The 25,338-nt window shown below is 39.8% G+C and overlaps 3 protein-coding genes across 3 annotated transcripts; 2 read left to right on the plus strand and 1 right to left on the minus strand.

Annotated features, from left to right (window-relative positions):
• Positions 1-475: 475 nt before the first annotated feature.
• LOC115767914 (gamma-aminobutyric acid receptor-associated protein) lies at positions 476-1,095 on the plus strand. Its single transcript, XM_030712284.1, has one exon. The coding sequence runs from the start codon at positions 595-597 to the stop codon at positions 970-972; it is 378 nt and encodes a 125-aa protein (XP_030568144.1). The 5' UTR covers positions 476-594; the 3' UTR covers positions 973-1,095.
• A 135-nt stretch (positions 1,096-1,230) lies between these two features.
• On the minus strand, positions 1,231-5,510 carry LOC115767938 (chorion peroxidase; the record flags this gene model as incomplete). Its single annotated transcript, XM_030712310.1, has 7 exons — positions 1,231-1,425; positions 1,492-1,811; positions 1,873-2,031; positions 2,089-2,245; positions 2,327-2,654; positions 2,714-3,919; positions 5,495-5,510. Coding segments are annotated over 7 exons (2,253 nt in total), but the record flags the coding sequence as incomplete, so codon positions are not given.
• Positions 4,747-23,532, plus strand: LOC115767937 (trithorax group protein osa). The gene is made up of 16 exons (XM_030712309.1): positions 4,747-5,676; positions 6,992-8,045; positions 10,562-10,858; positions 11,015-11,224; positions 14,161-14,317; positions 14,374-14,745; positions 14,805-15,494; positions 15,551-15,735; positions 15,794-16,048; positions 16,687-16,903; positions 17,149-17,337; positions 17,829-18,185; positions 18,819-18,978; positions 19,150-19,345; positions 19,411-19,492; positions 19,552-23,532. Exons 2-16 carry the CDS (start codon positions 7,119-7,121, stop codon positions 23,013-23,015), a joined length of 7,758 nt encoding a protein of 2,585 aa, XP_030568169.1. The 5' UTR covers positions 4,747-5,676; positions 6,992-7,118; the 3' UTR covers positions 23,016-23,532.
• Positions 23,533-25,338: the final 1,806 nt, after the last annotated feature.

The raw sequence follows: 25,338 nt of genomic DNA on the forward strand, positions 1-25,338 counted from the left end.
AATTTTGGTATCTCTCTTAACTTTCGTCTCGGACCGTTTTACCGTAGCCGACTTTATACACCTGTTGAATAGCCACAACTGAAATATCTGATTAGCAAGAGCAGCTTCAATGGAAACCGGAAATCGGGAATATAAAAATTGCAGAGGCGCTACACGAAATCGTCTATATATATCAAAGCAAGCCGAGTGATGAAACCGAGCGAACGCTGAGAGCACATCCAACCTATTACGGCTTGTATATGTTGAGAAAATAAGCTCTTAAAGCTAAGCAATGCACGACTCCAAGGCTTTCGATTTAAGCTTTCAGTAGGTGTATAACTTTTACTGTTGCTTTGGTAAAAGCTTTCGTTTTCATGGGCCTACTTAGTAGCCAGCTCCGTCAGGGTAGCTCAAATAGTATTGCAATTTGTACATGCTTAAAAGCCTTTAACATAGTGAGCTTTTAAAATTCCAAATTTCAAATAAGTATCCCAAATAAGAATCACAAATTTTGAACGAAGCGCAAAACAAAATCATCATCAATCTGAGCAGCAGCACTCATTTACAAAAATTTTAACTGCTATTATTTTTGGTTTAATTGCTAATACAATTTCCATGATGAATGTGAATTTCCAGTTTAAGAAGGATCACTCATTTGAAAAGCGACGAGCAGAAGGGGACAAAATACGCAGAAAGTATCCTGATCGCGTACCTGTCATCGTGGAAAAGGCACCAAAGACACGTCATGCAGCTCTGGATAAAAAAAAATATTTGGTTCCTAATGATCTGACAGTTGGCCAGTTCTACTTTCTTATCCGTAAACGCATTAATCTTCGACCGGACGACGCTCTGTTTTTCTTCGTTAACAGTATCATTCCTCCGACATCGGCTTCAATGGGACTATTGTATCATGAGCACCGTGATAAGGACTTTTTCTTGTATATGGCTTACTCCGATGAGAATGTCTATGGACATGAAAAATATGAGACGTAGTTTGTAAATGCTGCTAAATTATCTTCTGGAATGGTTAACAATTCAAAGTGTTATCTGGTTTACAAAAATTGCAGTCTTTCAATAAAATAGTTTGTGATTAGAACAATTTTCTAGAGCAGTTAAATCACAACTTTAATAAGGTTTATATTATGTATCGGTATTTCTAGTTTTTGGTGCTGGTTTTGCGACAACTTCAGAGTCTCAAACGCATAGTTTTATTAAGATTTATGAAAATTCCTGTATATTTTAAAGGGGGTTTTTACAAATTCACCTTATACTATTTTTACCTATGGTATTTATAGTTTAGTGTAAAAATGTAAAAATGTATATTTGCAAACAATCAAACTAGGCAACCACAAGTTAATAACGAGCTATATGAGCATTATTTAGGTACGCCACATATTTAAATTAACTGTAGGAAGGTTTGGGTCATCGCAACTTATTAGCCTATTACTGCAATGAGATGATTTAAAATGGGGTTAATCGCTAATCGGCTAATCATCGAAATTATCGGCTTACCCAGGAAAGTCGGCGAGTACAAATCCAGCCAAAGGCACCGAATGTAAAGTCAAGTGATCGGCATTATCGCAGATCAAACGTCCAATGGTAGCCTTTCGCACTTCCTGCAGCTGAGCTGGTCTAAATGCTGCTGGATTTACCTTATCGTTATATTCGTAGTAATACCTATCTCCATGCTTAAAACGAGAAAACTGATCGGCAATAATTTCCGCAAAAGTGATCCCAACGATACCATCTTCAACAGATTTTTCCAGTAAGCCGCCTACCCATAAATCAATGTCATCAGGCGTCCTATAGACCCGAGAAAGTTTTTCGCCAATCTAAGAAGATTCAATAACGTTGAGATATTTACATCTAGAAAATAAACGCCAAAATACTCACATCCCTTGGAAGCTGGCCAAAATGTTTCAGCTTTGGAGCTCCCATTACTTCAAGGTAGTCATTATAGCAGCGCAGGCCCTGGTCGCGACCCCGTTGTATATTTATTGCGGCCAAATCTAATCCAAACGGACTGTGGCCGCGAAAGAGAAACCTACTGAGCTATGATTTAAGGAAATTAATGCTTGTTGGCCATTTTAATAATTTTAATACACTTACACCCTGTGTAATAGAACTGTCGACTTGTTGCATTGGCTGCGTGTAAAGTGTTTGTAACATATCATCGTAGAACTCGCGCTTGCGCATACGAGAAGGGTTAAACATAACATCCGGAATATTAATCACCTCATCTTGTATTCGAAATTTGCCGTCGACACTAAAGACAAAAGTTAGTAAAGATTATGATTAATTTAGTTTTTTTTAAGATATTTTACACAGTATAGTCTGTATTACTTGCCTAGAATGACCCATTCGAAAAGCAGCTCCCGAGAACTCATTAGTAATAGCTGGATTCACATCAACGTTATAGTCGGTTGAATATCCCTGTTGGTGAGGCATCAAACGAAACCTTTTCATTTGCTGGGATCCAATAACTGCCGGGAGGTACTCATTATATGTAATGTGCTGTAGCTCTGCAATAACAATGCGGCGAGCCTCTTGATAAATCCATTCGTCGTTCGCCGTCGGATTTAATTCAGCCAAGATATCGGCAACGCGATTATGTTCACGTGCAAAAACAATTTGCAGGGTGATCAGAGATATAATTTGATTTGTGCGACCATCGCCTTAAAACACGGAATTACATATATATGATTGTTATAGTTGACAATCCAGATCCACTCACCTGACTTAAAACACGTTTTGCCCGTGTCCGCGCTGCCACACGCATCCTTATCACTGGTTAGGGGCAGCAAATCACGACCAAAATCATTAAACATGTGTAATCGGCCGCCATGGAAAGAGCGCAAGTCACGTGCGGACGCCTCATTAGACCCATATATGGGCGAGGCATCTAAGAAGTGGGTAACCTTGCTCCGTTGCTTTCCATAGCTCAACTGACAGTCGGCACTGGGCACAAGTGATAGTCTTACCAAGTTCAAACAGCGCACGCCAAACGCGCTATAAAACTCATCGTTTTCGGATACCGGTATCGGCAGACAGGCAAAATGCCTTTTTTCTGGGGGCAAAATGCTTTTGCCTCCCGGCGAACAACATTGCACCAAGCCACCATTTTCATCGAGACGCACCGAAGCCGATTGTGAAACATCATGGGCCAATAATTGCCCAAATTGCATTATCAACTGGTTGTACTTTGGGTGGGGTCGATGAACATCGGCAAATAGAGCGCTAGAAATTTCACGAGCGCTTAACAAAGCAGTTCCATCGCTTGAATGAGAGCGAGGAGTCCAAATCCCATCTTCGTAGGCTGGGGGAAGCAGCCGCTCCATTGGCTGGCCAGCAGCACCCCAATGTGAACGTTGGGGGAGCGGATTATTGCAAGTGCCATCCATACTCCGAAAATGGTGTCTACCTAGGCAAATGGGTTGTGTTTGGCAATGCTGAGCCAACGGTGTCTTTGAAAATTTTATTGGCACATTGTTTGTGATCAGGTCATCAAGCGTCACCTGTTCCTTCTTGCCAAACACTTGACTGGCAATTACCAATTCAAGCGCACTGTTCGACAGTGCAAAGTTATGTAAATCTTCTTTTGGTGTGGATTGAAAAACCATACCATGAGTAAAATCTGGATGCCCACGAAGGACCGGCATTTGGACAACTCCGTGCATTAAATGCTCAAAATTCTTGCGTGCTTCTTCAAGCACATCAGGTGGCAAAAATGATGGAATCGCTGCTCGGCGTGCCTTATTTTGCTGCGCCGTGTGATTTTGTCCAGTTTCGCAGCAATAGCCAAATTTGCCAGCGGGCAGATCGCAAATTTGTGGCTTCTCGTGGTCCCCCATGCGGACATGAGCGGGACATTGAATTTGTGGTACACATTTTACAGATGTGCAAGTCTTACACATTTTAAGCAATCCACTTTTAGCGACATCTGCAACATATATAATACATGTATGCATACATCATTCGAACTGTATATATATGTAAATGACTTTATGCATGTCACATGCATACATACATATGAATTTCTTTGCTTATACTTCTAAGCAAAATAATTTATATGTATGTATGTATGTATGCTAATACATTAGTGTCCAACTTGACCGTCAAAAGTATACGATAGAGTGAGATAACCATAATTCAAAATGGAACTGTTTATGAATCCGCCATTATTTATTGGATGTTAGTACGAATACCAAATGTATGTATACCTTAACCTTTTAACAACTTAGACCTTATAACGTAACACCTGATCTTACCCGCATCGTGACTGTGCCCTTCCACACCATTCAAATCATTTTTGCGTATCGAAAGTGCGCCAACAAAGTTAAATAGTGCAAGTACATGCACAAGATGGCAAAACATTAACAAAACATATAATCTCCGCATTTCAGTCGACCCCGAATACTTGATTAGATGTACAATAACAGGAAATGAATTTAATTCAACTATATAACGGTGCTTCTTTAATAATGTGACCACGTACGGTAAAGTTGAATATACCTCAAGAGGAAAGAATACCGAAAATATAGCATTGTTTAAATACTTGAAAACTTTCATTAAAAATACTATCCCCACTTTGTATTATGTTTGTATATGTTTTATGATGAAGTAAGAATATTTAGTCTTTCCCCTTATATATATGTACCCAAGGCAATTGAGTTATAAAGTTTCCAATTGATTGGACGGACAGTGCATTAGCTCATTTACTGCTGTTCAACACAACATAGAAAGTTACATATTAAAAAAGCCTAGCTTCGGTTTATTTTTACCGATATTAAATACTCGATATTGTTAAAATGGATAGTTAAAAATATCGCCTCAGAAAAATACAAAATGGGAAATCTTAATATCGATAGTATCGAGATGAGCTCAATATTTCTTAATGCACTATCCGCCATATTTGTTCGCGTCACTAGAGAAGTCTGGCAACGCTTAAAATCGCTTTGTATAGGGCCAGTTCGTCATGTTGAGAAATTACGAAAAATAAGTGAAATACACTGTATAAAAAGGAAAAAGTGTAAAGATTATATGAATACATTTTCGAGCTACTAACTCAGTGTGTATTTAATAACTACCAGGTGTTTTTATTGTGCTCGACGGTTATGAATGGTTTTTTTCGGCAGACAAAACTTGCATACAGTGTAATGTTCGTACTCGTACCGAGCTTGTCTTCTCACGCGAGTTCGTTTTTAGTGTATATAGCAAGTCTATGGACGGTCGATGCGTGAATATATTTCTATGTGTAAGTGTGGGTGTGTACATGTGTGTCGATTAGTTCAGAAAAAGACTTAAATCACCAATAATTTACCGGACTCGTTTCACTAGCGAGTGAAAAGTACAAGCTCTATAAGTAAAAATCAAATATGTACATACATGCAGGCTCAAAGTTCGGTACGGTACAGATACGTGTGTGTGTATACTTAAAATATTAAATTGTCAGCCACATCCTTGCATCATCACTGCAGGGTCACATTTTCGCCAATATGTATCAATCTGAACTTACCAGCCAAAGCACTAAACCAAAAAGATAATCATGCAAAAAAGTTTAAAAAAAATAAAAGAAAAAATAAAAAGAAACCTTCAATGAAGCCTAAACGAGATGACGACAACGATAAACGTCAGCAGCAGCGAGCAGTGCTATTACACCAAACGAATGAAAAGCTACCTGAATTATTAAATATTTACGTAAATATATAAATTGAGAGTGAAATTCATAGTAATGCAATAAAATGAACCTATTAAAAATTACCAAAAACAAATTGTTAAAAACGCGACAGCAAAACTCGTTTTGTTCTCACATTCGGCGTTAAAATTTATATGAAACAGCAGTGGTTGTCTCGCTCTTACACACTTATTTGACATACAAAAAGGCCGCATACAATACAAGCGAGATAAATAGCACTCCAAAACAGAAAATCAACGGGAGCGCGCAAAAAATCCAAAAGCAAATTATATGAAAAGTGAACTCCAAGTGGATAATGAAAAATGTATAAAACAACTGCTGCAATTGTACCACCAGAAAGCTGTATGCACATTGATATTTAATGGGATGAGTAGCCTTTTGCCTTACATGACTGTCTTTTATGCACACATACTCTTTAACATGCATATGTATGTTAAGCGCAATCTTGTGGTCTAGCATTATGAAAATGGTATTTGTCGGTCTATATTTTCTAAAGATAAACATAAATACATAGTCTATTTCTAAACCACATATTGTGATCGACATGACTGACCGAACAGGTATGGGAATATCTGTATGGAATTCGTGTGCAATAAATATCAATTTTGTCTGCAGTTGCTTTTGAATTTGCAATTTAATTCACTTGGATTTACAAACATTTTTGAATTTTGTATATCAGTAAAATATAAACGGTAATCATAGAATGTTGAAAAGCCTTTATTTCATATAACTTAAATATTTTAATAACAACTTCTATATTAAAACATTGTGTGGCTATATTTATAGTTCTGTAAAATAATTGATCAGATACAATTTAATAAACTGTATTAATGTTCATTTAATGTTTTGTTGCACGTGTTCCAAACAAAAATAGTATTCTTCAATATTATTCCAATAATTCCTATTCGACGTATAAAATAAATATAATTAATTAATAATTTACTTCCCCTATTAAACAAAACTAATACAGGCATCCCATACGCGCACATGTAAGTGCGACAGTGAGAGCCACACTCTCATGCAAGTGAGATGGCGTTTGCGTGTTTAGTTGCCAAATGTAAAGAGCGCAAGAGAGAATCCAGAGAGCGCTCTGTGGCTGTCAACGCGCGACAATTTGTAAACGGACAGTCAGAATGCTGTGGTAGTGGTAGTTGATTTTTCAATACACAGAATGTAGAATTACAAAATCTTTGGCGGCCAAATGAAATACGTATAGAGCCTGTGATTGTCCTATGGTTAGGATTTTGTGAGCCTTGGTGCTATTTATATTGTATAATTTGAGCTAAGTAAACTAATTATTGTTTTTAAAAATTGCAGCTAACATAACCTCAAACTTGCCGCTGCAGTCGGGGAAGTCGTCATCAGCGTCAACGTTGTTGGTGGATATTCTTCAACAACAACAGCTTCTTGATTTAATAAGCATCGTTTGCGAAACGAAGACGCCATGAATGACAAAATAAAATCGCCATCAACACAAAGTAGTGGTAGCGGTGCGACTGGTGCAAGCGCATCCCCAACTGTGGCAGCCAGTTCAGTTGGCGCTACACCACCTACCGCGGGCCCACCCACACCGAACAACGGGAACGAATCTATTATACAGCAAGGTGGCACTGTACCGCATCCGTACAGCGGGCCGCCGCCTGGCGCTCTGCCAGGCTCAACTCCCGACTCAGCAACAGCTATGTCACACTATCACCATTTACATCAACAACAACAGCAGCCACAGGGGTCGCCTCTTCCACCACACATGCAGCACCACGGTGGACCACCGCCACAACAGGGACCACTACCGCTTCCACCCGAGCATACACCTGGTGTGAAGGATGAATATGGTTCGGCACATTTGCCACCGCCACCCGGCGTCCAACATCCCCATGCACATCCAGCCTACGCGCGTTATCACTCAGGTGATCCCAACATAGATCCCTATCGATATGGGCATGCGCCCACGCAGCAACCACCTCCTGGGGGCAAAACGCCGCACCAACAACAACAGCCGCAAGGCTCTGGGGGATCCCCGAATCGACCCCCACAACAGCGGTACATACCCGGTCAACCGCCGCAGGGGCCAACCCCAACCCTGAATTCATTACTGCAATCGTCAAATCCGCCGCCACCGCCCCAGCATCGCTATGCGAATAATTATGATACCCAGCAAGTTGCCAATGCGGCAGCGGCTGCCGCAGCCCAACAGCAGCATCAACAAAATGTTCAGCAACAACCTGGAGGACCACCGCCTCCACTACCAACTCATGGACCGCCGCCACCACAACACCAGCCGTACGGTGCACAACAGGGCGGGTGGGCACCACCCCCAAGGCCCTACAGCCCACAGCTTGGCCCATCGCAACAGTATAGGACACCACCACCGGTAAGTTGAGCTCTTATTAACCTTAAATTGTAACTACGCGCGATGCGTCTATAGGTTTGCAACACATTGACACACTTAACAAATCTCGCTTATATCCGAGGTACAAACTTTAAAGAAGAACGCACGAGTTGTGGGAAAATAATAACAATAAAGCATTAAAAGGTATGGTGTTGGCAGGAGAAGTTACCGGTACCATAACCACCTGATGAAGCAAGCAGAAGAAAGGCTGCATTTACATGTACATGTCTGTTTGTGTGTGCTATATTTGGATATTTAGATTTTGTTTTGTTTATTCCTGAATTTTATTTAGTTAATGATCTGATTGGGTACGGTGATTTACAATTATAAATTTAAATAACATACAATTGTTGTTAAGAGTAATTTCTAAGAAATTATTCTTACAATATTTTCAGTTATTTACAACATTTTTTTGAGTGACGCTATTAGAGCCTACCTCAAAGCGGAAGGTTGTAAGTAGGAAAAAAGTGTTCTCAAGTAAAATGAAAAATAATTTGAAATATTAATAAAGAAAATACAATAAATAGGAAAAAAGAGAGTAAGATTGTTAATAAAGTACAGCAATGTAAGTTAGATAAAGAGTGTTAAGTAGATAGGACAAAGAGAAAAGTAATGGGAAATCACCGACCCGGTGGGGGAAAATTTTTCAGCCTGTCCGGCAACTATGCTGGATATATATATATATATATATATGAAGTACATTTTAAAAAATTCATTTAATACGCTGTGATTGATTTTATATTTATTTATAGACCTTGAGGAATATTTAAATATGATTTATGCAGATACTCCTAAAAGTTTTTGTAACAAACATATATTTTTACATATGTCCCTTATGAATATACCCATGTACGACTTGAACTTTTCTCTTATTTTGTTATATGTATGCAAATCTACACGTTTCCTTATTACCTTTACTCATAAGATGCAAAAAGGGTGGTCAGGTTAACAAGTTATCGTACCATATACTGTGTAAATTTATGAATAGCTCTTTAAAAGTTACTTGTGTTTTAAACTTAAAATGTTCCAGTTATCAAAATAGATACATTTTTTTAATTAACTTGCACATAATTCTGAAAATAATTTAAACTCATTAAATGAAAAACAAAGAAGTTTCACACAACAGCCATTTACCCATGTTCCCAATATTCCAATATACCTATATATCAAAACTGGTAGTAAACGAATTGATTTTTTGTAGATATAGGTTTAAAAAATAACATACTATGCACTCAAATCTCTAACAGAAAGTGTAATCAATAGCTTGCACCTATGTGGACAGGACAAGTGAGTGCATGTACTTTTATTTAATTAGCCGCTCTTATCTACAACGTTTAAATACGTACGATTGTTATATGTTCATGCTATTAATCATATATTTCAGTTAGATCACTTTCACTTATTTCTTTTATGTTTCGTTCTGTTATTGTAATTTCAATCCGGACCGGCTTAACTTTGCACTAGTAAAGCGACACTCAGGAAATACAGTTCTTTTGTCTTGCTTTGGCTAGCCCCTGTTACACACAAACGTTATTTACTCCGTTGCGCTGGCGCTCGTTTGATTCCATTCGTTCCCTCATTCATTCGCTGTCTTCGTGTTGACAGCAATAAGACAGCTTGCGACCCTTACTGCATGAATTTGAGTTCCACTTCACCCTGCTTAGCTGCCGTATATATTTCTGAATTTGATTTTCATGATGAGTTTTCCCTTTTTAGTTTCTTCTCCTCTGCTTCAGAGTTCACTATATGTATAGGGTCAAACGCAAGTAGATGTCGGTATGTAGCAAAACCATCCATTCATGTTCCCTGTCACCTTCTAGTTGACCAGCCACCGTTGCTGGTTGTCCTGCCGGTTTCAGCGCACGCACAAATGCAAAAGGCGATCGTTGCCAAAATCGCACTTCAGCTTTATTCCCAAAATTTACTTCGCCATGCCATTTGCAATAATACGACGACTTTGCATGAGGGTGTGGATGGATAACGTTGAACTGTTCGTCTCTTCGCTTGTCTTCTGCCTTCATGAATTTTATACTTCAAATTTCTCGATTCTTGTAACACTATCAGGTTGAATCAAAATCTTACATGTTTGCCTTGTCTTTTTGTCTGCTTTTAACTTCAGGCACACTATGGCAATTGCATTATTGAAATGCACATTTTTAACTGTCAATCTTATTCTATTCTATTTTCATATATATATAGTTTTATAAATTCATGCATAACTGTCGTAAATTTTACATAAGTGTAAATTCTTGTTTCGTGTGTAAAAGAGCTTACGGAATTGATTGTGAAAAATTAATTAAAATAATATAATGCAAGGTTATGCAACACTCAACAAAAATATGTACCAGATTGGCTCTGTTTTGCTCTCCGTTTGTATTCAGTTCTGACTGATAAAATATAATATGCTACAAATTTAAATCATTGTATATAAACGTATACGCACATCGAGTGTTTCAAAGAAATTGAATAAAACAGGAATTTATTTGTTCAATTTATAGACAAATTCTTCCAGAGGTCAATCACCATATCCGCCAGCTCACAGTCAAAACTCAGGTTCCTATCCAAGTTCGCCCCAACAGCAGCAGCAGGCCCAACAGCAACAACAAGCTACACAACAGACAGGTGTTACCGCTCCTGGAGCGCCGGTGCCACCACCTGGCCCCTCACAGCAACAGCAGCAGCAACAAAATACACCGCCCACTTCTCAATATTCGCCGTACCCTCAAAGATACCCAACACCTCCAGGCTTACCGACGACTGGGCCCAATCATCGAACTGCCTACACAACGCACCAGGTATGAAGCATTTTAAATCAATATTATATTAATTTGCTTGCAAAAATACTAGCGGCTCTGAACTTACATATGCCGTATACGTATAAAAAGTTGGAAAAATACAATTTTTTAAATTTTATTTACGATCAAAATCTCGATATTTTTTTATACTTTTAGTATTCCGAACCTAACCGACCATGGCCGGGTAGCTCATCTCCTAGTCCTGGTCCAGGCCATCCATTGCCGCCTGCCTCACCGCATCATGCACCACTCCAACAACCGCCAACGCCGCATAGCGCTGGTGGGGGCCCGGCACCTAGCAGCAGTCCAGGGCATGCACCGAGTCCATCACCGCAGCCCTCGCAGGCTTCACCATCGCCACACCAGGTAATTATTTTGTAAAAACATATTACTCCTTCTACTTTCAAATCAAGATGCAACAATGGGTTCTTAATAGTGCTCACCAAACGATATCGAAGTACGCATTCTTAACTGGTACGCGCTATCAGCGTACGGACCACGACAGCAACTTTTATGTTGGCGGACTCTCAATTTTTATACCCATTAAAAATGAACCCATTAAAAATGGGTATAAGGGTATATTGTATTTGTGCAAAATCCAAATGTATGTAACAGGCAGAAGGAAGCATCTCCGACCCCATAAATATATATTCTTGATCACCATCAATAGCCAAGTCGATCTAGCCAAGTCCGTCCGTCCGTATGTATGAACGCAAGGATCTCAGAACCTATAAGAGCTTGAGACTTGAAATTTTAGATGTAGGTGCTCCTACGGCCTGCGCAGATTCAGTTTGTTTCCGATAATCGATAACTTACTCCGTTTCCAAACAATCGATAAAATTCTATATCGATATCCTGTTTTTTGGTCAATTTTGGTAAATAATAAGAGCTAGAGTCACCAAACTTGACATATAGGTTCTAAAATAGAATATATATATGCATTTGATGTTGGAAGAAGAGGATTCAGGGTATCCCCTAGTCGGGAGCTCCCGACTAGAACCTCTTGTTTGTTTATTTTCTAGAGAGGAGTCAGTATGCATGCGTAGTACCCCATTCATTCATTTAAAATGTCCGTAATGGTCGCCGTTGCGCTGCCGTCAACATGTCTCATACCACTTTTTGCTCATTTCCTTTATGTTGTTGTAGTGTGTGCACAAATACATAGATAAAATACAAATACACTCAAGATCTTACAAAGAGCAGCTGTTTTCATATATGTATGCATTTGGGTCAATGCCAAGGTTGTTGTTGCTTGCGGGCTGTTCACTTGTATATATTCCGTGCTAACAACGCAGACTAAATTTACTCGTGAAGTTTAGGCTTTAAGGAAATCACTTTCTTTTATACGGGGGTTCAAGGAGAACCCGTAATAATAAGCACATAGTGCTAAAACGTATCTCCAGTGTTGCCATTGTAGGAATTTTTAACAGAAAAATTCGAATTAATTAATAATTATTATTTTGGATATTTGAATAATTTCGCTTTGTACTTTAAATTTACGGAATAAAATAATTTTTTAATGCATTTTCTAAACTGCACGTATTATATCCCTTATCATGCTTTAGTTATTTATTCAAAATTCTTTAAAACGAACAAATTTTAAAAATTATGATATTCATTTTGTTTTCTTCTATTCCAATCTTCATTCACATTGACTTACTATTTGTTTTACTCATCAAGTGGTACCCGTTAACACAAGTAAATACATAAATTTAAAAGCAGACACAAAAAGGCGCGCACACACAGAAATAACTAATGAATTTTCGCCAGATGCGGTAGGGCTTTTTGGTTATAGGAATGACTTTTTTTTGCGCTTTGCGGCAGTTAGGTTGGATGTGATTGCAGTATAACTATACTACAAATTGCCTTTATTTTTTTCGGTCTTGTATTAGGCTAAAATAATAATTAAAAAAATTTTAATTATGAAGTTAAATTACATGCCCCGTAAAACATTAACTTTGCTTTAAAATTTTTTTTTTTAATATTTGTACACTTTATACAATAATGCACTGTACAATAAGAAATGCACAATCGCATTTTTATTATATGTATATTATTTCATTGTGCTGTTCCCGTAGCGGTTGTTTTTCTTTCCAAGTAATTTTTCTACATGCCGGCAAGCGTTTACATATGTACATACCCACTCACACGTAAAAACGTGGGTCGCCTTCATCTTGAGGAGCGTTGCCCCATCGTTCATCGTTTTTTAGATTTGCCTTCTGCTGTCGCTGCCTGTGGTGGCTTTGCTATTCTCGTCATCAACGTCGCAGCCATCGCCTATGCTACTCAAGTATACTCCATGCTTTGCCTCTATTCCCCCAACACATATTTCACCCATACTTGAAGCACTCGACGCTCTTACTTTTTTTCTATGTGTATGGCACGAAAGCGAATGAACAGAGAAACGAGCAAAGAAAGGAATAGCTGGCGCTGTTTTTATTATAATTTTTTTTTTATTATAGTTTAACGTTGAATGTGTGTGGTATACGTGTCTGTGTGTATATATATGTTCACGTTGCTGTTTCTTATCTACGTCTTTGTCATCGTACGTTGGCTCACTCAAAGCGCGCCATAACTACCACTGCCACATCTCCAATCCGCGACCCTCTGCACGCTTTCAAGTTGCAGTCTGCGTCGGCTTCGTCGTTATTCGTTCCACATACATAGCTTTTGCTCTGCCTGCTATTGCTGTTGTTGTTTTTGTTTTGCGCTTTAGCTTTGCCTGTAGCTGTGCCGTCAGTTCGTCGTACATTTCATTTCAGTTCACTTAATTTCTCAGATACCAAAACGAACAGTGTTTTTGCCGTCGCGGTCCCCCCCCCTCATCAACATCATTTATATCGACATTGTTGATCCCGCGCTGTTCGTTTTACTCTGCGACTCGAATTGCTGTCGGCTTAAGCCTCTGTATTTGGCTGTGTCTGCAAACATACATGTGTGTGTATTTACTAGTATATGTACATATGTCTTATTTGTTCTTACTTGGGTTCAGCTTTTTGTATTCTTAGAAAGTTACAACCACCCGTTGAGGATGGAAATTCAGAATCATATTTTTATTTTTGGAATATTTTGGAACTATATTGTTTTCGCAGAGTATGCATGCAAAAATGAATAGATCGTAGTTAAGCAAAATCGAATTTTTAAGCAATTTTTTTGGTACAGGATATTTTTTAAGAAGTGCAGTATTTTATTAATCTCTGCTGATGGGACTAAACTATGGATTTATTACTTTTATTATGTTTCAAGGATTTAATAGAAAAACTGATTCTATCTATATAACACTATTTGTGTCTTTAATATAGGAGCTGATTGGTCAAAATAGTAACGATAGTTCAAGTGGCGGTGCACATAGTGGAATGGGCTCTGGTCCGCCCGGTACACCTAATCCACAGCAAGTCATGAGGCCAACACCCTCACCTACCGGCTCATCGGGCTCAAGATCTATGTCTCCTGCAGTGGGTACGTATATAATGATGCTTGTAAGTTGACCCAGTACTGAATTGGATTTAATTTAGCACAAAATCATCCGATTTCGCGACCAGCGAGTAATCAGTCAAGTAGTGGTCCCATGCAGCAACCAGCAGTGGTTGCTGGCCCACCCCCATTGCCACCACACGGTCTATCGGGTGGGCCATCATCTCAGCAACAATCTCAGCAGCAACAGGCTTCAAATTCAGCATCTTCAGCGAGTAATTCGCCTCAGCAGACGCCACCACCAGTACCGGCGCCAAACCAAAATGTTAACAATATGGCTACACCACCACCACCGCCGCAAGGGGCTGCTGGTGGTTATCCAATTCCGCAGCATATACATGGCAGTTACAAAATGAGCTTGCCGGGTCAAAGTCCCGGCGCGCAGGGATATCCTCCACAACAATATCCTCAAGGTATTTTTCCTTAAACGTAGCACTTGTGAACTCTTATTACAAAATTTTTATTTTACTAGGCAACTACCCGCCACGCCCTCAGTATCCGTCAGGAGCGTATGGAACTGGGCCACAACCTCCTCCAACTAGCCAGCCCGCTGGGGTCGCCAACAGCATGCCATCCGGCGCACAAGCTGGTTACCCTCGATCTATGCCTAATCACGGCAGTGGGAGCCCTCATTCGCAGTATCCGCCCTATCAGTGGGTGCCACCTTCGCCCCAACAGTCTGGACCTGGGAGTGGATCAGGACAAATGGGCACTGGTATGGGAAACCACGTGCAAGGCAAGGGCACACCACCACCAGTTGGACCACCACCACCACAAAGTAGTGGTTCTCCGCGCCCTCTTAATTATCTTAAACAGCATTTACAACACAAAGGCGGATATGGTGCTAACCCAGCCGCTCCACAGCCGCAGGGATATGGCAATGGGCCGACTGGCATGCATCCGGCAATGCCTATGGGCCCACCACATCATATGGGTCCGCCACAAAGTATGGGGCCACCTACTAGCACGCCGCCTCAGTCTATGCTAGGCGCACAGGCCGGAAGTGATACGGAGCATGTATCTCAAGACAATGGCATAAGTTCATCAGCGTCTTCGCCAGCCGCAGCATTGCATGCAGTTACCGCAGTTGTTACAACTGGACCAGATGGTACACCGATGGATGAAGTTAGTCAACAGAGCACACTTTCAAATGCGTCAGCTGGTGGGTACTCTTAAATAAATGTTAAGACGAATAACTGAGCCTTTGTCATGCTACAGCATCAGGCGAAGATCCACAATGTACTACACCAAAGTCGCGCAAACATGATCCATATAACCAAAGTCATTTAGCTCCGCCAAGCACTTCTCCGCATCCAGTTGTAATGCATGGAGGCGCTGGTCCAACGGGCGAAGATTATGAAATGAATTCGCCCCCGAATTGGCCACGTCCAGCCGCTAGTTCGGTAAGCATGTTTTAATTTAAAAAATGTTCAACAAAATGACCCGCTCTTCTATTTACAGCAGGTTTTCAACAGTCATGTTCCTGTTCAACAAGAGCCATTTCGTAGTTCTATTACAACTACGAAAAAATCAGACTCGCTTTGCAAGTTGTATGAGATGGATGACAATCCTGATAGGCGAGGTTGGCTTGATAAACTGCGTGCTTTTATGGAGGAACGCCGTACACCAATAACGGCGTGCCCAACCATCTCCAAACAGCCACTCGATTTATATAGGTTATATATTTATGTAAAAGAACGTGGCGGATTCGTCGAGGTATGCAAGGTGCCGTAGTAACTCCTTTTACTAACTTCTTTTTAGATTTACTAGCAAAACCAAATCAAACCAAAATTAATGTTCAACCAACCAATCAATCAAACCACCAAACACCACAAACCAAAGTAAAAAATTTAGCTAACCCTTAAAAAAAATGATTTCTTTAAATGTGAAACAATCAAAAAACGGTCATACATTTCCCAATAGTCAGTAGCATGACATCCAACCACATTCATTCTGTTTGTAAGACCTGGAAATACTTACCGTCTTTTTTACATCATATGTCAAATGACTCAGAAACATGATAGATCTAATAATTTTCACACTTTTGCATGCAATTTTTGTCAGCATGCTTTTAAAAGAACTTTTCAATATTTACTTTCTACTGAGTGTCAACATTAATTCGCCTTTAAACTTAAGAGGTTCCGTTCAACATTTTATTTTGAAGAATTGCCTTTCAAGTTTGATTTATATTTTCATTACTAATACATTTTCTAAAATTATTGTTGAATGCGTATTACTTAAACGCTTCAATTGCTCGTAATTTATGTATCTTTTATACTTATTAATGATGTACCTGAATAGTCTAACCTGTGTTATTTTCAAATATATACGCATATTTTCGTTGTTGTTGACAGGTGACTAAGAGCAAGACCTGGAAGGATATTGCCGGTCTTCTGGGCATTGGCGCTAGCAGTAGCGCCGCATATACACTTCGGAAACACTATACAAAGAATCTATTGGCATTCGAGTGTCACTTTGATCGCGGCGACATTGATCCATTACCCATCATTCAGCAAGTGGAAGCCGGTAGCAAGAAAAAGACAACAAAGGCAGCATCGGTGCCATCACCAGGTAAGTGTTTACAGATGATACGGTTAGAGGTTAAATAGGCTAGTAACATGGATTTTGTATACTACTAAACAGTTTGCAAATGAACTTAATCTGCTACAATCGGCATCACCTTTTTCCTAATTATCTTCATATTTTATATCAATATAATGTTTCTCCCAATTTTTTCTCACTATTTCTTACAATGCCCAAAAAATTCCAACCAATCGGTGGTGGTCATTTGGACGCTGGAACAACAAATTCTACAGGATCATCAAACTCGCAGGATTCTTTCCCTGCACCACCTGGTGGCGCACCGAACTCGGCAATCGATGGCTACACGAGCTACTCTGGCGCTGGTGCATATCCACCATCTGCTGGACCGCAACCAGATTATGCCACAGCAGGCCAGATGCCAAGACCACCGTCGCAAAACAATCCGCAGGCACCTCATCCAGGTAAGCAATATCATTTATTAAATTAATCTGAAAGTTTCATATATATATATTGTATATATATATATATATATATATGTATTATATATATATATATATGTATTATTAACAATTATTTGCTGTAAGATTATACTTATCCTCTTCAATATTTTGTGTTTTCAATGTTATATGTGTATTGCAAATAGATAACGCATATATATTTTATTCGCCTACAATTTAATTTGAATATTAATTTCATGTGTGTAATTTGTTTATTCATTTTTATGTTGGTTACGTAAATATGGGCGCACTACTATTAAAAATAAAAAATTACAATCATCTGACACCACCAACAACAACACCACATCGCACCACTAAAATTATAAAACAACTTCGACATTGCTCAACCAAACCTTAACTTCTTGTCAACTAAAAATCTTATTACGTTTATACTGTGTCATTCATTAATTTCTTCATCAATCCATAACCATCATCAATGCCGCTTGCCGCTTTAGGCACACAAAATCAAACAGCTGCCACTGTTGCCGGTGATAACATAAATGTGAGCAATCCCTTTGAAGATCCTATTGCTGGCGGTGTGGCCGCTGGTGGTGTTGCTGTTGCTGCAGTTGGTGGTGCGTCACACGGTGCTCCTCCACCGCCCCCACATTCACCGCACTCAGCGCCACAATCGGGCAACCAACATCACCAACAAGGCATTCCAACGCAATTGCCGCCGCCGTCGCAGCAACCACCGGCGCCACCACCACAGCAACATGGGCCGCCGTCTACGCAGCATGCGCGCCCTGGAACTGGAGTACCTTATCCACAGGGTAGCTCTGGGTATCCAACGCCTGTGTCTAGAACGCCAGGTACATTCATCTTGTTTTCTTTTTTATCTTTTGTTATACAAATTATTTTAATGTGTCATTATTTTAATTTGATTGTTAAAACTCTTCATTGGCTTAAGTCTGCAATCGGTCTGCATGTGGGTCGTAGAATAATTGCTTGTGCATAGAAATATTTTACATTGCTTATTTCATTGTATGCCTTATCTGTCTTGTTTACCAATTTCAAAGCAACTTTCTTAAGCAACTGTTGTTAACTATGTGTTTTGTTAAATTTAATTGATTTATATAAGTATAAATATTTATAATTATTAGATCTTTATGCCTATATTCAAAGAAAAAGTGTTTAGTTCTTATGTTTGAGTGCGCTGATAAATTTGATGAAATACTACAAGTCTATAAAGCGGCTCAAATTATTGGTCATCTTGTATAAGGGTACATTAAAAGGTAAAAAGAAAATTATGTAAAATGATGATTGCACAAACTAAAGACAAAACTGTGCTTTTTTTATTGTATTTTAAACTGCGTTTTTAATTAGTAAAAGTCAAATTACATTAAACAATTAGTATTACATTTTTCTGTACCGCCACTATAACTTGTTTCTTTTAACTGTGTAGGATGGCAATGAATTTAAGCACATATTTATAATTATTACAGGTTCTCCTTATCCAACACAACCAGGAGCTTATGGTCAATATGGTTCAAGCGATCAGTATAACTCCGCTGGCCCGCCTGGTCAACCTTTTGGACCAAATCAGGGCCAATATCCACCCCAGAATCGCAACATGTACCCTCCCTATGGACCCGAAGGGGAAGCGTGAGTGAACAATTCATATACATGCATCTTCATTACACTCAGACACATACATTTTTATTCAGAAATACAACCGTACTCAGCTTAATATTATTTACCATTGCTTTAAATACATATGCCATTTTAAAATTCATTTCATTTTTTCTAATGAAATTTGCTATTTTTCTTACACAGCCCGCCAGCTGGTGCTAATCAGTATGGTCCCTATGGAAATCGACCCTACAGTCAGGCACCACCGGGCGGACCACAGCCACCAACTCAAGCCGTAACGGGTGGACCACCAGCTAGTGGAGCACCAGTAGCACCCCCAAATAGTGGCTATGTGCCAAGTACTCCTAATCAGCAGGATTACTATAGACCGCCAGATCAAGTAAAATTTTAAATTCAAGCTTGCAGAATATATTTACAAAAATAACTAAAATTTTACTTTTAAAGAGTCCCCAACCGCGCCGACATCCGGACTTCATAAAAGACTCGCAGCCTTACCCAGGCTATGCTGCGCGGCCTCAAATTTATGGTTAGCATTTCTGTGTTTTTTTATTTTACACTTTTTATTTATTTATTCTTTTTTCATAGGTGGTTGGCAAGGCAACAACCCACAGTATCGTCCCCAGTATCCCACATCGTCTGCACCACAATCGTGGGGAAATGCCCAACCTCGGAGCGCTGCTCCTCCTGGAGGTCCGCATGGTCCGCACGGACAGCAGCAAACGGGTGTATCTCAGTGGGAACAGCATCGTTACCCACCTCAACAGCCTCCACCACCTCCGCAGCAGCAGCAACAACAGTCTTATCAGCAGAGTACTCCGCCTGGACAACAACAACAGCAAACGGCGCCACAATGGGCGCAAATAAATGCGGTTCAAGCGCCACCACAAGCAAGTATTTCGCAACCGGGGTCATCATTGCGTCCTCCAGTTGGAGTTGCACAACAACAACGTATGCCCAGTGGAGTGCCTGTAATGACGCCACAACAACAGCAGGGGCAAACAGTACCTCAACCACCACATGGAGGCGTACCAACATCAAGTATGCCGCCGGTGACAGGGGGCATGGTAAAGCCGCCTTTTGCTATGCCACCCCCATCACAGTCTGGAGGCGCCTTACCGGGCGTGCCAATAGTTGGTAGCGCACCAGCCACTATGGTTGCACAAAAGCAATCACCAATAGTTGGACAGGGAATGCAGCCTACGCAACAGCAGCCGGCACATCAGTTGTCCAATCAGCAAGCTGCCTATTCCCCACAAGTAACTGGCGTAGGTGCACAGTTGGTGAAAAAGGAGTTAATCTTCCCTCACGATAGTGTAGAGTCAACTACGCCGGTGCTTTATCGCCGAAAACGCCTGACGAAGGTTGACGTGTGCCCTGTCGATCCATGGCGAATTTTTATGGCCATGCGTTCGGGTCTACTTACTGAGTGTACATGGGCGTTAGATGTCCTTAATGTTCTTTTGTTTGACGATTCCACAGTACAATTCTTTGGCATATCAAATTTGCCCGGTCTGTTAACCCTGCTGCTGGAACACTTTCAAAAGAATCTCGCCGAAATGTTTGATGAACGTTGTGAAGAGGCGACAGACGAGGCAGATGATGATGCTGACAGTGGTACTGTTGTATCATTGAAGATTGAAGATAAGCTGCAACGACGACAAAGCCGATGTGTGCACAGCATCTCCAGCTATAACCGTAGAAGGCACTACGAAAACATGGATGTAAAGCGTGTTGGCCGCAGTGAAGACTCCGATGATGCTGACGAGGGCATCGACTTGGGTCAGGTACGTGTTCAGCCTAATCCTGAAGAGCGGTCGCTTCTCCTTTCGTTTACACCTAATTACACTCTGGTCACGCGAAAGGGTGTACCTGTCCGCATTCAAACGGCAGATCATGATATCTTTGTTGACGAGCGTCAAAAAGCTTGGGATATTGACACTAATAAGGTTTATGAGCAGCTCGAACCAGTAGGCAGTAATGCTTGGACTTATGGCTTCACGGAACCCGACCCACTTGATGGCATTATCGACGTGTTTAAGTCAGAGATTGTTAACATTCCATTTGCTCGATTCGTACGCTCTAAATATAAGAGCAAGCAGGATGTCGCACAGAAAAGTGGCAAAATCATGCGACCAGACAACATTTCATCTGTTCTTAAACAGGAGGACACTACAAGTAGTACCGAAGATAGCAGTCTTCTTCAACAGACTTATAATAAGAAAAGGAGGCTTGTGGGCAGTATTTGCACAGCCAGTAGTGACAACAAGAAGTCCAAATCAGAAGAAGAGTTTGCACAACCAACTGTCGACGCTAAGAAAGAGATGAACATCGAAATTGTGGGAGCCAGTTTAACAGACAGTGATTGCCGAGCCATTGATATGGAAATCGAGTCACCGCGGCAGCTACGACTTACAAATGGAGTCACCTCGCTACCAAAGGGATTCGACCCGAAGTCAACAGTCCGCGATGATGCGCAAGTTTTAAAACGACGCCGCGACTCTAGCTACGAAGATGAATGCTATACGCGGGACGAAGCCTCTTTGTACTTAGTAAATGACAGTCAGGACTCATTAGCACGTCGCTGTATTGCTCTTTCAAATATCTTTCGAAATTTGACTTTTGTACCCGGGAATGAAACAGTGCTGGCTAAGTCAACGAGATTTTTAGCAGTGCTCGGCCGCTTACTCTTGCTGAACCACGACCACTTGCGGCGGACCCCTAAAACTCGCAACTACGATCGAGAAGAGGATACAGACTTCACCGATTCTTGCAGCTCACTTCAGGGTGAGCGCGAATGGTGGTGGGAATATTTAATAACCATACGAGAAAATATGCTCGTAGCCATGGCTAATATAGCTGGGCATTTGGAACTTTCTCGTTATGATGAGTTAATTGCACGCCCGCTTATTGACGGATTACTACACTGGGCGGTGTGTCCCAGTGCGCATGGCCAAGACCCATTTCCATCTTGTGGCCCGAACTCTGCGCTCTCACCGCAACGCCTTGCCCTAGAAGCGCTATGTAAGTTATGTGTAACAGATGCGAATGTTGACTTGGTTATCGCGACCCCTCCATTTTCACGATTGGAGAAACTATGCGCGGTTCTGACGCGTCATTTGTGCAAGAACGAGGATCAAGTGTTGCGCGAGTTTTCTGTAAACTTGCTGCACTATCTGGCTGCAGCAGATAGTGCCATGGCTCGCACCGTAGCACTACAGTCGCCTTGCATCTCTTATCTTGTTGCATTTATTGAACAAGCTGAACAAACCGCCTTGGGTGTCGCAAATCAGCATGGCATCAACTATCTGCGAGAAAATCCCGACTCAATGGGTACAAGCTTAGATATGTTACGACGAGCAGCAGGCACGTTGCTACATTTGGCCAAGCATCCGGATAATCGATCACTGTTTATGCAGCAGGAGCAGCGGTTGCTTGGGTTGGTAATGTCACATATTTTGGATCAACAGGTAGCACTGATTATATCGCGAGTGCTTTACCAGGTATCTCGCGGGACCGGACCATTACATTCAGTTGAGTACAGATTGTTGCAGCAACGTCAACAGCAACAACGGCCCATCCAGACGCCGTCTGAAAAGCTAACTGCGCAAATAGCGACCAATAATGTAAAACAAGAGCCCTCCTTGCAGCCAGATGTGTCTGCAGATGCTAAGCCTTCAACTGCTGTTGTCATGACAGCTGTGATCAACGATGATAACAGCAATAGCAGTCAACAATTGCCACCAGCGGCAACATTTAATGATGTCAGTAACAGTAGTACCAACAGTAATAGCTGCGGCACCGTCAGCAGCAATCAGACCAATAGCAGTAGCTTGGGTAGCAGTAGTCAGCCTACTCTAAACAACTTGGTGACACCTAGCGAACAACAAGTGGGTAAATCTCCTTCCGCTTCGGCTTCCGCTATGTCATCTAACAATTTAGGTCACATAAACGACTCCGCTTCATCGTCGAATTCAACTCCTCCATCAACTGTGACCCAACCGACTGCGCCGCCGTCAGCAAATACGAATACAACAGCTGCAGTTGCGTAGTATACAACAATTTTACCGGCAGCGTCTTACTATTGGCAACATGCTAGTGCTGTCGAAGGAATTTGCAAAAGAAACTAAACGTATTGAGCGAACACACACATTATACAATTATATTGCTAGAACTTGAGAATGCGATTTGTATTCCCTTAAAACTGTTTAATCAAATACTGTAAATCAACTGAATGGGATATAAAACGATGTGCGTAATGAGAAGAGAATTTTGTTTTAAAAGCATAGCCAGAAACCGTGTAAGTTTAAAGTAAAATACGGAAAACTTGGAACAGCTTCAAACACAACACCATGACCACTCAACTACTATGGTCACACAATAACTGTATATTTTTTCACTCAAATCTATAGTTAATATAAAGTCAAAAATGGTCTGGCGTTATAATAGCCCCTTTCAAATTTTAGCAATGAATTTTCAACGTCAAACTTAAGGCAGAAGGTTTAATTGCATATATATGCATGCGTAAAAGTTAAGCACACAATATACTTATGTATTAAATTTAATAAAAAATAATAATTAAAACCTAATACACACATATGCATACGCTATATATATATGTATATATATATATATATATATATATATATATATATATATATATATATATATATATATATATATATAGATATATAGATATATAGATATATATACAATAATAATAGAAACGAATTACGTGTGTTAAAATAAACATATATACACGCTAGTTTTTAAATTCTTAATTATACTACTTATGTCATATGAAGTCATAAAATGAACATACAACCTTACTACGTATGCATATGCGTATGTAACCCGATAAGAAATATGTAATACAATTAAATGGATATTAACGTGGACAAACTGATATGAAAAAAAGAACACAGACACCTTATAAAAACAAAAAAATGTACATACTTAACTATTTTGTAAATTCTATCTTGTATTTTGTTTTCGCGTTGCTATAATGCAAAGCTCATTTCGTATTATGTATGTATGTGTGAAGTATCGACGAATGATTCAAACTCATTGGATGCTCGTACAACTTGTTTTATAATCATTTTGGCAAGCTAACTGCACAAAAGCAGAAATTATAGAACGGGAGCACTTGATGTAATTTTTATGTTGTTTTTTTTTTTATTATTTACTGAAGTGCTGCTGGAACAAGGTTTAATTTTACATTAAACATAATTTAGGCGTAAATGACAAGTTTATATAATAAGTTTTTATCTTAATCTTAATTTAAAAATATTCAACCTTAATGAAACACAGTTCATAAAAACTAGAAAGGAATACAAACTAATCGATATAGAATCACGCAAAATTAACTTACATGCTTACTATTATAAAGACGTGAAACCAATAGAAAACATATATCGCAGATTTATTGAGCACCTGAAAATGGACATGTGCGAAATGTTGTAAGCGGTACTTTGATGCATAACCAATTAATGCTCAAAGTACATGGAAATATAACAAAATGGACTGATGTTTAAAAAAAAATTGAAGTCAAGTAGACTGGGCTATTAGCAAGCCCTGACATAAGAATAATGTCATGTCGATCAACAGGAACACAAGGATCAGTTGAATCCCTAAAGATATATAATTTATGTAGTTTTCCAAAACAAAAATGTGACTCAACATCTCGATATCGATATATTTACCTGTAGTTATTAGTGTATAATTTTGCTAGGATGTAAATGTATGTCCCTCAAACTTAATTTAATTATTTAATTAATATACATATATAATATACAATAAAGTGTTTTTTATATGATCGGGGATATGCACACACTTGTATACGTAAGAGCTTACATGACGTAAGTGTAATGCGTGTAGGATTTTTTCGAATTCAATATTTAAGCGCTCTTTCATGCAGACTGGCATATCGGGGTTTTCGTGGTAAATGTGGGGACTCTAATGCTTATAACCGAACACTTCAAATACGTCGTCATAGGACCTCAAAGACACTACGCTGTAAAACCATCTGCTAAACAAGAAGTTGTCCTTTCCCTCTCGGATAAGAACAGTTTTCCTACGAGAAATAACAAACAGGGACGCCAACCTATAATTTAAGTTAAGCATTCTATTTACAAATACCGATATATTCAAGACCTAAAGCTCGGTTAGGAGAAAACATTTTGCTGGAAAATGGGGAAAATTGGGTGTTAATATTACTTTTGAGTGTAAACTTAAATATTTTGTACCAACGTTTTATGATGTACAGCAAATTAAAACCAATACGTTAAACAAGCGTAAACGAATTTCTAAAAAGTGGGCACACTGAACACATCAAAATATCGATAACGTTAAATCGACAACTGCACCAGTATCCGA

The sequence above is a fragment of the Drosophila novamexicana genome, unplaced genomic scaffold (genome assembly GCF_003285875.2).
Source record: "Drosophila novamexicana strain 15010-1031.04,08,12 unplaced genomic scaffold, DnovRS2.1 tig00001488-arrow-arrow-pilon, whole genome shotgun sequence".
Lineage (NCBI taxonomy): Eukaryota > Metazoa > Arthropoda > Insecta > Diptera > Drosophilidae > Drosophila > Drosophila novamexicana.

What these genes read in the sequence shown, in the direction of transcription:
- LOC115767914 (XM_030712284.1), top strand. Translation starts at nt 595, where the DNA reads ATGATGAATGTGAATTTCCAGTTTAAGAAGGATCACTCATTTGAAAAG.
- LOC115767937 (XM_030712309.1), top strand. Translation starts at nt 7,119, where the DNA reads ATGAATGACAAAATAAAATCGCCATCAACACAAAGTAGTGGTAGCGGT. An exon ending in CTGCCTACACAACGCACCAG is followed by an intron (nt 10,859 to 11,014) that starts GTATGAAGCATT and finishes TTATACTTTTAG; the next exon opens with TATTCCGAACCTAACCGACC. An exon ending in TATGGACCCGAAGGGGAAGC is followed by an intron (nt 18,979 to 19,149) that starts GTGAGTGAACAA and finishes TTTCTTACACAG; the next exon opens with CCCGCCAGCTGGTGCTAATC.